At 37.7% G+C, this 13,103-nt stretch overlaps 1 protein-coding gene and 1 long non-coding RNA gene across 2 annotated transcripts; one reads left to right on the forward strand and one right to left on the reverse strand.

Moving 5' to 3' along the window:
- The first annotated feature begins 8,895 nt into the window (after positions 1 to 8,895).
- Positions 8,896 to 11,401, forward strand: LOC118489117. Its single transcript, XR_004886265.1, has 2 exons — positions 8,896 to 9,013; positions 9,678 to 11,401. It is a non-coding gene; the product is annotated as an uncharacterized LOC118489117 (long non-coding RNA).
- Positions 11,402 to 11,458: 57 nt separating this feature from the next.
- On the reverse strand, positions 11,459 to 12,757 carry LOC110923791. The gene has a single exon (XM_022167850.1). It carries the CDS (start codon positions 12,755 to 12,757, stop codon positions 11,459 to 11,461), a length of 1,299 nt encoding a protein of 432 aa, XP_022023542.1.
- Between the last annotated feature and the right edge of the window lie 346 nt (positions 12,758 to 13,103).

The raw sequence follows: 13,103 nt of genomic DNA on the forward strand, positions 1-13,103 counted from the left end.
TGCCTTGAAGAAAAAGACTCCTTATGCTGAAGTTCCGATGCTGAATCGTAATGCGGCAGAGGAGCTAAATGCGGCGATTGCTTGCTTTGATTCTCTTGCCTTTCCGGTAGTGGAAGATCTTCCGAAGCTTGTCAACGAGCCGCTTTCCTAGATCAAGGACGCTTTTTTCTTTGCAAGTGGAGAGTCTTCAAAGGAATGAGGTGAACATGCCCGGCTTCTTGGGGTATGCACCTTGGGAGATTTTAGTTTTAACCCTTTTTAGAAGATGGACATAACCGGTACTTTGGGATATGTACCTTATTTTGATTCGGAATGAATGTAATGATGTTCTTACCGTACTTGTGTTTATGACAATTATCCTTTTAACATGTGAATGGTTTTTGTAGTTTCCGATTATATTAGTTCGGTCAATTTTGATGTAATCACTTTGTTGGGCATGCATCCATGCTTTTTGTGTTTACATTTTTCTGTTTTAGAACGTTCTTTTTAAGGTACGGATCCGATTTGTTTTACTTTTTAGGATAATTTTTAAATGAAGGATAGAGTACGAACGATGCCAGTTCGTTCTTGTCTTTTAGGGTTAGCATCCCTGATTCGGCCGATGATATTTTTTTTGTTGCAACTTTTTGTTGATAGAAACTTTAAGTATTCTATTTGATCTATCCAGAGTATACTTCTCCGGTTAACACATGGTAAAACATTTAAAATAATCTGCGGGCAAAACCCTCCGCAGTTCTTAGAAATATAAGATTGTTTTGTGCGGGTAAAACCATCCGCATTACAAAGGAAGTAAAGATGACGGAGGTCGTAGCCTCCGTATTACAAATTTATTTCAAAATATCATGAAGTTTTTTTTTTAAAGAAAACATCGCTTGAGGTTCCATCCATCCTGCTGAGCGTATAAGCACCACCTTTTCCAGCAGTCTTAATTTGATAAGGGCCTTCCCACTTCGGAGCCATTTTCCCCGTACCCTCAGCCAGACTTGCCTCATTGCTTCGCATGACGTAATCTCCAACCTTGAATCGAACCTCCTTTACTTTTGAGTTGTAATGCTTTTCCAACTCTTTTTTGTATTTTGCTTCCCGGATAGCCGCTAGTTCTCTTCTTTCTCCGGCCAAGTCGAGGTTCAAGCGAAGTTTTTGTTCGTTCACTTCTTGATTTTGTTGCATGCGAGGGGTAGGTATGCCAACCTCGACGGGGATGACTGTTTCCGTACCGTACGTTAAGCTGAAAGGAGTTTCCCTCGTGCTTGTTTTTGGCATCGTCCGGTGAGCCCACAAGACATGCGGAAGTTCATCTGCCCAAGAAACGCCTTCTTTTCCAGACGCTTTTTTATGCCCTCCACAATACTGCGGTTGGCTCTTTCTACCTGCCCGTTGGCCTGGGGATGGGCAACTGAAGCGAAATTTTGTTCAATGTGCATTCTTTCGCACCAGGTTTTGAATGGTTTTTCTGCAAACTGCTTCCCATTGTCGCTGATAATGCAGAGTGGCATTCCGTACATGCATACTATATTTTCCCAAACGAATCTCAGCACTTGATCCCCGGTGATGGTTCGGAGAGGTTTGGCCTCAATCCACTTTGTAAAGTAATTGATGGCTACCAACAAGAACCTCACTCCTCTGGTGAAAACAGGGAAAGGACCGACGATGTCAATCCCCCACTTCTGAAACGGCCATGCCGAAGTTACAGGGACAATGTTGTTTTTAGCTCGGTGACTGATGGGAGCATGCCGCTGACAATCTTCACATGCTTGTAATTCATTAACAGCGCTTTGGTGCATGCCTGGTGTAACACCCCTAAAACGGGTTTGGTAATCATACTCCGTTAATACCAAAAGACGGGTAAAGTACCGTTAGCAGTAAAGATAACCCGGTAAATATTTGGATTTAATAAGAAATCCTAATAATTTAAATACAAGCGAATCAAAGAATTAAGGAATTGAGTTTATAAGAACCCGAGTCAACGGGACTTAAAATAAAACGGGTTTTTAGCTCCCGGAACCCACCAAGTAACTAGGAGTATTAACCTAGTTAGTTAATGTCTTGACAAAATAGAACTAATGTGGTTAAGCTACCCTTTAAATAACTTGTGTAAAGTGAAGGGACTAGACATGGACAATTGAATTAAAGTTTCAATTTAACAAATTAATAAACAAAACACACACATACGTGTGTGTGTCTGCGACTTCAACCAGAGCCAAGAAGGGCTCTCTTGCTCAAAACCCTAATCCCTCAAGAATCTCTCAAATTGAAGCCCAAATCAAGAGCCAAATCATTGCATGAACACAAATTCGTGATCACCTAGTCATGGGGATTACAAGGTATGTTAAAAATTATGATTTGGTGATACTTTGAGATTATGATGAATAATCATAATCGAAATTCTGGAATGAATATTGATTCTATGAGTGTTATTATGATTATATCTTGGTTTAGAAACAAACCCTAGTAGAAAATTTGATGAATTGTTGTCAAAACTAGGGATTTGATAATTACCCTATTATGTGCTAAATGGGTTTTTGTATGTTATGATGAACACTCGGATCGGAGTGTTAATTTGATGAATATTGATTGTTATGATATAAGTTCTTGATGTAGTTCATGAACACTAGATATAGAGGGTTGAAATTTGATGTTAATCTTGCTAAAAATGACTAATTACGGACTAGTTAGCAAAAGTGTAGAATGATGCCCATTAGGTGTTTGTTAAAATGCCTAAATGAGAAGTAAAGTGTTGAAATTCAAGTGAAACGCGTAATTGACAAGCTTGACTAATTTCATGAGACATGGGATAAAACGGGTTCTAATCATAATGTTGATTTGCCTTAATCGTGCATATTATATGATTAAATGTAGTTGACTTTAGAAAGTCAAACTAACTAGTGATGAAGTCGAATAAGTGGTTTCGGCTAAGAAAATAAGTAAAGTGGTATAGTCGTGATTGTTAATGACTAATCTAACCACCTTGTAAATGATGAACAATAGTTGGCGCTTAAACAAGCTAGGTGAAGCTTGGAGTGAAAGCGGGTCAAACGAGTCAAGCATAGAAGAAAAGCGTAGCTCGGATGCAAGGTAAGTGTAATTTACACACTTATGTAGAATGCTTGTTATTTCGATACTTATGAACGTGAAAACAATAATATTGGAAATTTGGAAAATTGTCAAGTGTTGACTTATATAAATCATGGTTAAAAGGATACCCATGGCGTAAGCCGAAATGGGTTGAAACTGCAAGAAAAGAGTGTAAAAGAAAAAGGGTATGGTTATAAAACCCGGGATGGGATGATGTACAAATTGGAAATCAAAAACGGTGTTTTTGATTTAAATAGACAATGTTGGGCATATAGTCCAAACGGGTCGAATGGTGGTGATAACACCATTTGACAATATCGACTAATGTGGTCGTCAAGTCTTATGTTAACAGGACTAATTAGCAAATCGGATAGTTGCGTCATCATTGATGGTGTGATAATAAAAGCGAGGCATAAATCGGGTCTATTTGTTGATCCGAGCCAGGTGCGCATATTTATGTTGTAGTTAAAAGTGATATTTTGGTCGAATATTTGGTGAGAGTCCTTCATTGTAAAAGAAAGACCAAAATCGACCAAAAACGCCCTTGTAGGCTAAATTGAACAAACAACCCTTAGAGGTTGTTTGGAAACGAGTCTTATGATTAAACAAAAGCTTAGAACGAGTATGAGTAGTGAAAATGTAATTCTTGGGTCGAAAGACTCCTTATGAGTCTTTGCCGTAAAATGATATTCCAAGGGGTATAATTCGGAACACATAGATATCTACTTTAAATCCAACACACAATTAGTTGTGATGGAAGAATACTATATAAGAAATATAGGTTACAATGCTAGAATAGAATAAAAGCGATTGTGAGCCTAAAAGTGCTTAAATACTCTTAATGGGTCAAAATAAGCAATTAAGTGTAAACGGGATTTTATTATATAAGAAACCCGTGGTTTGAGAGTAATATGATAGGAGATATTGATATAATGAACCTCATGATTTTAAAGATCAAATAAGCAAGTTGGTGTGATAAAATCATGAACGGGTCAATATTTGGTAAAAAGGGTAATAAGCTGAAGACTTAAAAGTCTTAAGTTTTGTTAAGCCGAATGTCGGATTTTAACTCCATATGATGGAGAATCAAATTACAAACACGTAGGAAGAAACGGTAGGTCAAACAGACTAACGAGTAGAAAGATACGGAAGTTTTCGTGTCATTAAGCGGCAAATGGAAAAGGCTGAATACAGGGACCACCGTAACTTACGGTGTCACCGTAAGTTACGGTGGAGTTGAACTCTTTACGGCAGTCTCCCCCTGAGTTACGGTGGGGAAAGTCTTAAACAGAGACCACCGTAACTTACGGTGCCACCGTAAGTTACGGTGGAGGCAAACATGAAATGCAATGTTTTGGATCAAGAGATTATCCTTGGGATTTCTTTCCATTATCATTTATCTTGATTGGTACCGTTATTTAAAGTATCAAAACTAACTGTTGAGTTGGTTTTGAACACAGGTGTATGCTGAGAGCCCGGATGAAGATCAAGCGTCAAGCTCGATGAGGAACCGAACATATATTTAATAAAGCTTCCGCAACGTTGTTGTGTCGTTATTCTAAACGGCGAATTAAATCACATTATGTATATCGCTTAAATTATAAAAGTTTTTAACAAGCCCGTATTTTCATTATAATTGTGATTGTAATTACATGATTATGAGTTTAAATTATACGAAAAATGTTAAATAATAACTAGGGTGTTACAAGTTGGTAATCAGCAGTGTTTTAACAACCGGACCGGACCGGCCGGCCGAACCGGTTGAACCGGGAACCGTGACCACTGGCGGTCCGGTTATGCTATTTTGAACCGTTTTTCAAAGAACCGGCCGGTTCAGGCGGTCTACGGGTGGGCCGGTAAACCGGTGGCAGCGGTCAGGCCGGATGAAGATAGATTAAACCATGAGAAGCAGCAGCATTGTTGACGGAGTTCTTGCCGGAGTTTCTGACGGTTGTTCCTTGATCGGATTTTATAAAGAAACAAGGGGAACATAGTAGAAAGATGAATACATAGTGAAAGAACAAAAAAGATGAGGATGACGGCGGCTGTAGAAGTGAAATGATAAATTGAATTTATGCTAGGTTAAAAAATTTTCATTAAGGTCCTCCAAAGTTCACATAGTTTCAATTTCTTATGTCTTTGTCTTTTAAAACTTTATAACTTCAGTCCAAGTTCATGATCATTACTTAATTGAATACATAGTTTTATATTATTTATGGCATTAATTATCCGGTTCTTAAATCCGGTTCGACCGGTCTGACCGGTTCGACCAATGAACCAGTAAGGCGTCCGGTTCGGTCTCCGGTCCGGTTTTAAAAACATTGGTAATCAGAGCTCAAGGTTAGAAGAATAAAGTGTTCGGTTCGAGGCTTGATCGCAAATCCGGTAAGTACAAGTATGTTAATAGTTTAGCATGCTAAAGTGTTGTAAACAACACATAGGGCTATCGTGTGATACACGTTACCCCAATTAAAATGATTGATATAGTTGACGAAAATACGCATGTTGACGCGTATAGTAGAAAAAATCTTGTATTATAATACGGGCGATTATTGAAGTTGACGTTACTAACTTTGTGAATGTTTTAATTGAGGGACACTCGCGTTTGAAGACGACGAGAGTCAAACGAATTGTGGATATGATAATGGAACGGTCCAAAGTATGACGAAAGGAGCATGCTCACCGAGGACCAAAATCGCGTAACAGTCGCGAACAAGACTAATGACAAGAGAAGCCCGTTAGGGCAAGCATTACCAGGTGCACACATTTAAATTTAATCGCACGAGTCGTTATATGCAACAAACACGTAAGTAATAACGGTTGCATACACATATGATAGAACTTGGAAAACCTGATTTCCAAGAGAAATTTAATAGGAAATATGTTATTCGCAATGATGAATAACAAATGAATAACAAGACTTGTTTATATAGAAACTTGGACGAGAGTGATCATCCAAGTAAGTATTCTCAATATAAATCCTATTGAGAAAAGTAATGATCACATCAATGAATGTGAATAAATGTTTATAAAAAGGGACATTGTACATGTTCAAGGATAAACGACTAAAACTAATAATTGTTAACTAACAATTAAATAAAGTTTTACCAAATGAAACCATAAACATGGAGATAATTTGAGGAGTTACTTACATGGGACGTGATGTGGTAATTATAATAAGGTCACGCGTACCACGTGTTGATCGCTTACTCTTGCCAAGTAAGTAGTGAACACATGATAGCATGAGCTTCTTATAATGAGCGCAGTCATGTCCGATGTAGTAAGGTCAAGATGAATGAAAATTTAAAGGATCCTTAGGGTCAAGAAATCTTATGGGCATACTCGTATAAATGGTTTTCGCGGGAACCATAAAAACGATGTATGGCGCACATAGAAATAAAAGACCCAAGGAAATTCGTGACATAAGTCATTTTGACGAAACAACCATGGTAGACAAAAAGGGCATTGTAAAACCACAGTATAAATGACCCGCGGGGCCATAGAAACAAAGGTATTGCCCACATGGGAAAAACTGATCAAAAACCATGGTAGACAAAAAAAAAAGGGCATTGTAAAACCAAAGTATAAATGACCCGCGGGGTCATAGAAACAAAGGTATTGCCCACATGAGAAAAACGATCAAAATCGTTGACTTTGGTAGTAGTAAAGAAATGATGACGAGGATAATCATCATTCATAGTTTAAAGGACTGTCAAGGATGGTAAAATAAAGAATAAAGGTTTGGTTGAATAAAAGCGAGGGCTTCCGCTAAGAGAACCAAACAAATTAAAACGAAAACTTGATGTATACCAGAATGCTTGCACTAATAATGACTTCGGTAAAGTACCCGGATGATGGGTAAGGATTTAAACACATGCATAAACCGAGAAACGGGAACACGAATTTAAAGTCAAAAGACTCGGATTACGAGTTATGACTATAAAATCTCGTAGATAGAAATTGTGAGTAAATATGTTCAACTATTCGAAGTCGAATGGGTTAAATAAAGAATAAAGTTGATTATTATAAGTGATGGATTTCACATTAATAGGTCAAACAAGTTGAATACAATATAACGCCGAATGGCACTAATGAACGTTAGCCAGATAAAGGTAGCGTTCAATGCAAGAGAATAATAAGCCCGGTAATGGGATATAACCAAATAAGAATATATGCAAATCAAATAACAGTAAGCATAAGAACAAACTGACGCGTAAATAACGTCAAAAGTCATAAAGTCGGAAGGATTAGTCCGGAAGTAAACAAATGAAACCTTAGACTACGGTCAAGGTCAATTGAAGTTCAAGGGTGAAAATAAACGATTCCAAACATAATAAGAAATGCCTGGAAGCTATATGTGTATATATGCATTTGAATATAGACAAGAATAAAAGATGATCTACGGGATCATCATAACCTACGGGATTAAACACAGAGTTAAGGTCTACGGACAAAAAAAGACCCTCGGGTCATAAAGAGAGGGAAACGAGTTGTTAATATCTCACCTTAAGAAGGTGAAAAACTTAAAGAAATAGCCTAAGGGGCTAAGTGAAAGAATCTACGGGTCAATAGTGTAAAGCAAGGGGAACTAGTTGTGGTTCCCCGCATAAGACTAAGACTGTAAAAGAATAAATTATGGACTGTCAATATCCTGGTATGGACAATGAACAAAGGTTAATGAGAAGATCCTAAAACTTCGGTTTTAGTAAGAAATAACGTTTTACAAACATAAATTCTGATAGTAATTTAAATAATAAGCATGAAAAATACAAGTCTTGACACTGATAGGCGCAAGACGACATATTCGAAAAGTGTTATTTTCAAAAAAAAAAAAAGGTTGATGCAAACTAAACGCGATGTGACACGATCATGGTTAGGAAATGTAATGTGAAGTAAAATCACATTATAACCAAGCGAGCGATAAAAGTAACTGAACTAATAAGACTAGTTAATGAGACCGGTTAAGGTCACCAATTCAAATCAAGAAATTTGGTTTGCTAGTAAGCGGAAGATTCGGTATAGCTGAACCAAATCAATAAATTTGAAAACAAAAGAAATAGTTGCTAAAAGTGAAATATTTCACTAAAGACCCTTAAACGGGTCAAAGTAACTGATTCATAAAGAATTCGATAGTATATGAAAGTGATGGATATCGCTAAGTTAACTAAACTAGTGGAAAGAACGAGATTATGTTATTTCGAAGTTACACTATGTCACATGAGATATGTAGACAATTAGTAACCAAAAAGATGTTATCGTACTTATCGGTAATACTAAAAATCGGTTAAAAAAAGTATAGATATTGATTAAAAGACTTATTGGCTCAAATACACTGAGTCTAAACTCAATGAATTATGTAATAAAAGGTTTCGAGGACGAAACCTCTCTAAGGGGGGTAGACTTGTAACACCCCTAAAACGGGTTTGGTAATCATACTCCGTTAATACCAAAAGATGGGTAAAGTACCGTTAGCAGTAAAGATAACCCGGTAAATATTTGGATTTAATAAGAAATCCTAATAATTTAAATACAAGCGAATCAAAGAATTAAGGAATTGAGTTTATAAGAACCCGAGTCAACGGGGCTTAAAATAAAACGGGTTTTTAGCTCCCGGAACCCACCAAGTAACTAGGAGTATTAACCTAGTTAGTTAATGTCTTGACAAAATAGAACTAATGTGGTTAAGCTACCCTTTAAATAACTTGTGTAAAGTGAAGGGACTAGACATGGACAATTGAATTAAAGTTTCAATTTAACAAATTAATAAACAAAACACACACATACGTGTGTGTGTGTCTGCGACTTCAACCAGAGCCAAGAAGGGCTCTCTTGCTCAAAACCTTAATCCCTCAAGAATCTCTCAAATTGAAGCCCAAATCAAGAGCCAAATCATTGCATGAACACAAATTCGAGATCACCTAGTCATGGGGATTACAAGGTATGTTAAAAATTATGATTTGGTGATACTTTGAGATTATGATGAATAATCATAATCGAAATTCTGGAATGAATATTGATTCTATGAGTGTTATTATGATTATATCTTGGTTTAGAAACAAACCCTAGTAGAAAATTTGATGAATTGTTGTCAAAACTAGGGATTTGATAATTACCCTATTATGTGCTAAATGGGTTTTTGTATGTTATGATGAACACTCGGATCGGATTGTTAATTTGATGAATATTGATTGTTATGATATAAGTTCTTGATGTAGTTCATGAACACTAGATATAGAGGGTTGAAATTTGATGTTAATCTTGCTAAAAATAACTAATTACGGACTAGTTAGCAAAAGTGTAGAATGATGCCCATTAGGTGTTTGTTAAAATGCCTAAATGAGAAGTAAAGTGTTGAAATTCAAGTGAAACGCGTAATTGACAAGCTTGACTAATTTCATGAGACATGGGATAAAACGGGTTCTAATCATAATGTTGATTTGCCTTAATCGTGCATATTATATGATTAAATGTAGTTGACTTTAGAAAGTCAAACTAACTAGTGATGAAGTCGAATAAGTGGTTTCGGCTAAGAAAATAAGGAAAGTAGTATAGTCGTGATTGTTAATGACTAATCTAACCACCTTGTAAATGATGAACAATAGTTGGCGCTTAAACAAGCTAGGTGAAGCTTGGAGTGAAAGCGGGTCAAACGAGTCAAGCATAGAAGAAAAGCGTAGCTCGGATGCAAGGTAAGTGTAATTTACACACTTATGTAGAATGCTTGTTATTTCGATACTTATGAACGTGAAAACAATAATATTGGAAATTTGGAAAATTGTCAAGTGTTGACTTATGTAAATCATGGTTAAAAGGATACCCATGGCGTAAGCCGAAATGGGTTGAAACTGCAAGAAAAGAGTGTAAAAGAAAAAGGGTATGGTTATAAAACCCGGGATGGGATGATGTACAAATTGGAAATCAAAAACGGTGTTTTTGATTTAAATAGACAATGTTGGGCATATAGTCCAAACGGGTCGAATGGTGGTGATAACACCATTTGACAATATCGACTAATGTGGTCGTCAAGTCTTATGTTAACAGGACTAATTAGCAAATCGGATAGTTGCGTCATCATTGATGGTGTGATAATAAAAGCGAGGCATAAATCGGGTCTATTTGTTGATCCGAGCCAGGTACGCATATTTATGTTGTAGTTAAAAGTGATATTTTGGTCGAATATTTGGTGAGAGTCCTTCATTGTAAAAGAAGGACCAAAATCGACCAAAAACGCCCTTGTAGGCTAAATTGAACAAACAACCCTTAGAGGTTGTTTGGAAACGAGTCTTATGATTAAACAAAAGCTTAGAACGAGTATGAGTAGTGAAAATGTAATTCTTGGGTCGAAAGACTCCTTATGAGTCTTTGCCGTAAAATGATATTGCAAGGGGTATAATTCGGAACACATAGATATCTACTTTAAATCCAACACACAATTAGTTGTGATGGAAGAATACTATATAAGAAATATAGGTTACAATGCTAGAATAGAATAAAAGCGATTGTGAGCCTAAAAGTGCTTAAATACTCTTAATGGGTCAAAATAAGCAATTAAGTGTAAACGGGATTTTATTATATAAGAAACCCGTGGTTTGAGAGTAATATGATAGGAGATATTGATATAATGAACCTCATGATTTTAAAGATCAAATAAGCAAGTTGGTGTGATAAAATCATGAACGGGTCAATATTTGGTAAAAAGGGTAATAAGCTGAAGATTTAAAAGTCTTAAGTTTTGTTAAGCCGAATGTCGGATTTTAACTCCATATGATGGAGAATCAAATTACAAACACGTAGGAAGAAACGGTAGGTCAAACAGACTAACGATTAGAAAGATACGAAAGTTTTCGTGTCATTAAGCGGCAAATGGAAAAGGCTGAATACAGGGACCACCGTAACTTACGGTGTCACCGTAAGTTACGGTGGAGTTGAACTCTTTACGGCAGTCTCCCCCTGAGTTACGGTGGGGAAAGTCTTAAACAGAGACCACCGTAACTTACGGTGCCACCGTAAGTTACGGTGGAGGCAAACATGAAATGCAATGTTTTGGATCAAGAGATTATCCTTGGGATTTCTTTCCATTATCATTTATCTTGATTGGTACCGTTATTTAAAGTATCAAAACTAACTGTTGAGTTGGTTTTGAACACAGGTGTATGCTGAGAGCCCGGATGAAGATCAAGCGTCAAGCTCGATGAGGAACCGAACACATGTTTAATAAAGCTTCCGCAACGTTGTTGTGTCGTTATTCTAAACGGCGAATTAAATCACATTATGTATATCGCTTAAATTATAAAAGTTTTTAACAAGCCCGTATTTTCATTATAATTGTGATTGTAATTACATGATTATGAGTTTAAATTATACGAAAAATGTTAAATAATAACTAGGGTGTTACACCTGGCCAGAAATATCCGGCGTTCATAGCTTTGGCTACGACCATCCTCGGTCCGGAGTGGATGCCGCATATTCCCCAGTGAATTTCTCTTATGACGTAGCTGGTCTCTTCCGGTGTTAGGCATTTTAGGAGCGGACCTAAAAAGGTCTTTCGATAGAGTTTCCCATCGTGAACCTGATACTGTAATGCCTTTACCTTTAGCTTCCGAGCTTGAGCTTTTTCCTCTAGGAGTGTGCCGTCTTTCAGATAGTCTAGGATCGGGGTCATCCATGATCTTTCCTGTACGGAGATTGACATAACGGACTCCGTCTGTTGGATGGATGGAGCTTGCAAAGTTTCGACCAACACTTCTTTGGACAAGTGACAAAATGCTACGGATGCAAGCTTGCTTAAAACATCCGCCTTTTTGTTCTTGCTCCGTGGTATGTGAACTATTTTGCAAGAGTCAAACGAGGAAATGAAACTGTTAACTTGGCTTAGATACCGGATCATGTTTTCTTCTCGTGCTTCGTATTCTCCGCTGACCTGGTTGGCGATTAGTAATGAATCAACATGAGCCAGTACAGAGGTTGCACCAGCCTTAGCTGCGGTTTGGAGTCCTGCGAGAAGGGCCTCATACTCCGCTTCATTGTTTGAAGTTTTAAACTCAAAACGCAGAGCATAAGTATATTCTATTCCTTCCGGATCTATCAAAATTAAACCGGCTCCTAACCCTTCTTTACTGGAAGCTCCGTCTGTATATAGGTTCCATACCCTCGGGAGGGCGGACTTTTCTTTGGTGCTTTCCCCGGTCGGTACTTCCGTAAGAAAATCTGCCACAGCCTGACCTTTTACCGGACCTCTAGTTCGGTAGGTGATATCGAAAGCGCTAAGTTCGATTGCCCATTTGGTGAGACGTCCGGAGACCTCCGGCTTTCTGAGAATTTGCTGGATCTGAAGGTCGGTCTGTACTTCTATATTGAAAGCCTGAAAATACCTTCGGAGACGTATGGATGCATGTACCAATGCAAGTGCCAATTTCTCAATCATCGGGTACCGAGTTTCATAATCTTTTAGGATGCGGCTTACGTAGTAAACCGGCATTTGTGCTTGGTTCCGGTGCACCACAAGTACTGCACTGATGGCGAAATGTGAAGCGGAGAGATAAACAGTGATGGTTTCTCCGGTGATTGGAGCGGTCAGAGTGGGTAAAGACCCAAGACAAACTTTCAACTCCTGGAATGCAGAATCAGCCTCTGTTGTCCATTCTATTTGACCCTTTCCAGTTCGTTTTTTCAATATATTCATGAAGGGAATAGTTCAATCGGCCGATTTTGAGACGAAGCGATGAAGAGCTACCAACTTACCATTCAGTGATTGAATTTCCTTGACCGTTTTAGGAGGTTGCATGGAGATCACCGCTTTGATCTTATCCGGGTGTGCCTGGATTCCGGATTGAGTTATCCATACGTCCAGAAACTTCCCTTCTTCTAAACCGAAAGAACATTTTTTGGGATTAAGCTTGAGGTTGATACTCCGAAGCCTAGTAAAGGTTTCGAGTATGTCATCGATCATGTTATCTTCGGCTTGACTTTTGATGACTAGATCATCTATGTAAATCTCTAAGTTCCTTCCGATCTGATCTTTGAACGCT

This window comes from Helianthus annuus, chromosome 17, assembly GCF_002127325.2.
Source record: "Helianthus annuus cultivar XRQ/B chromosome 17, HanXRQr2.0-SUNRISE, whole genome shotgun sequence".
NCBI classification, from domain to species: Eukaryota; Viridiplantae; Streptophyta; class Magnoliopsida; order Asterales; family Asteraceae; genus Helianthus; species Helianthus annuus.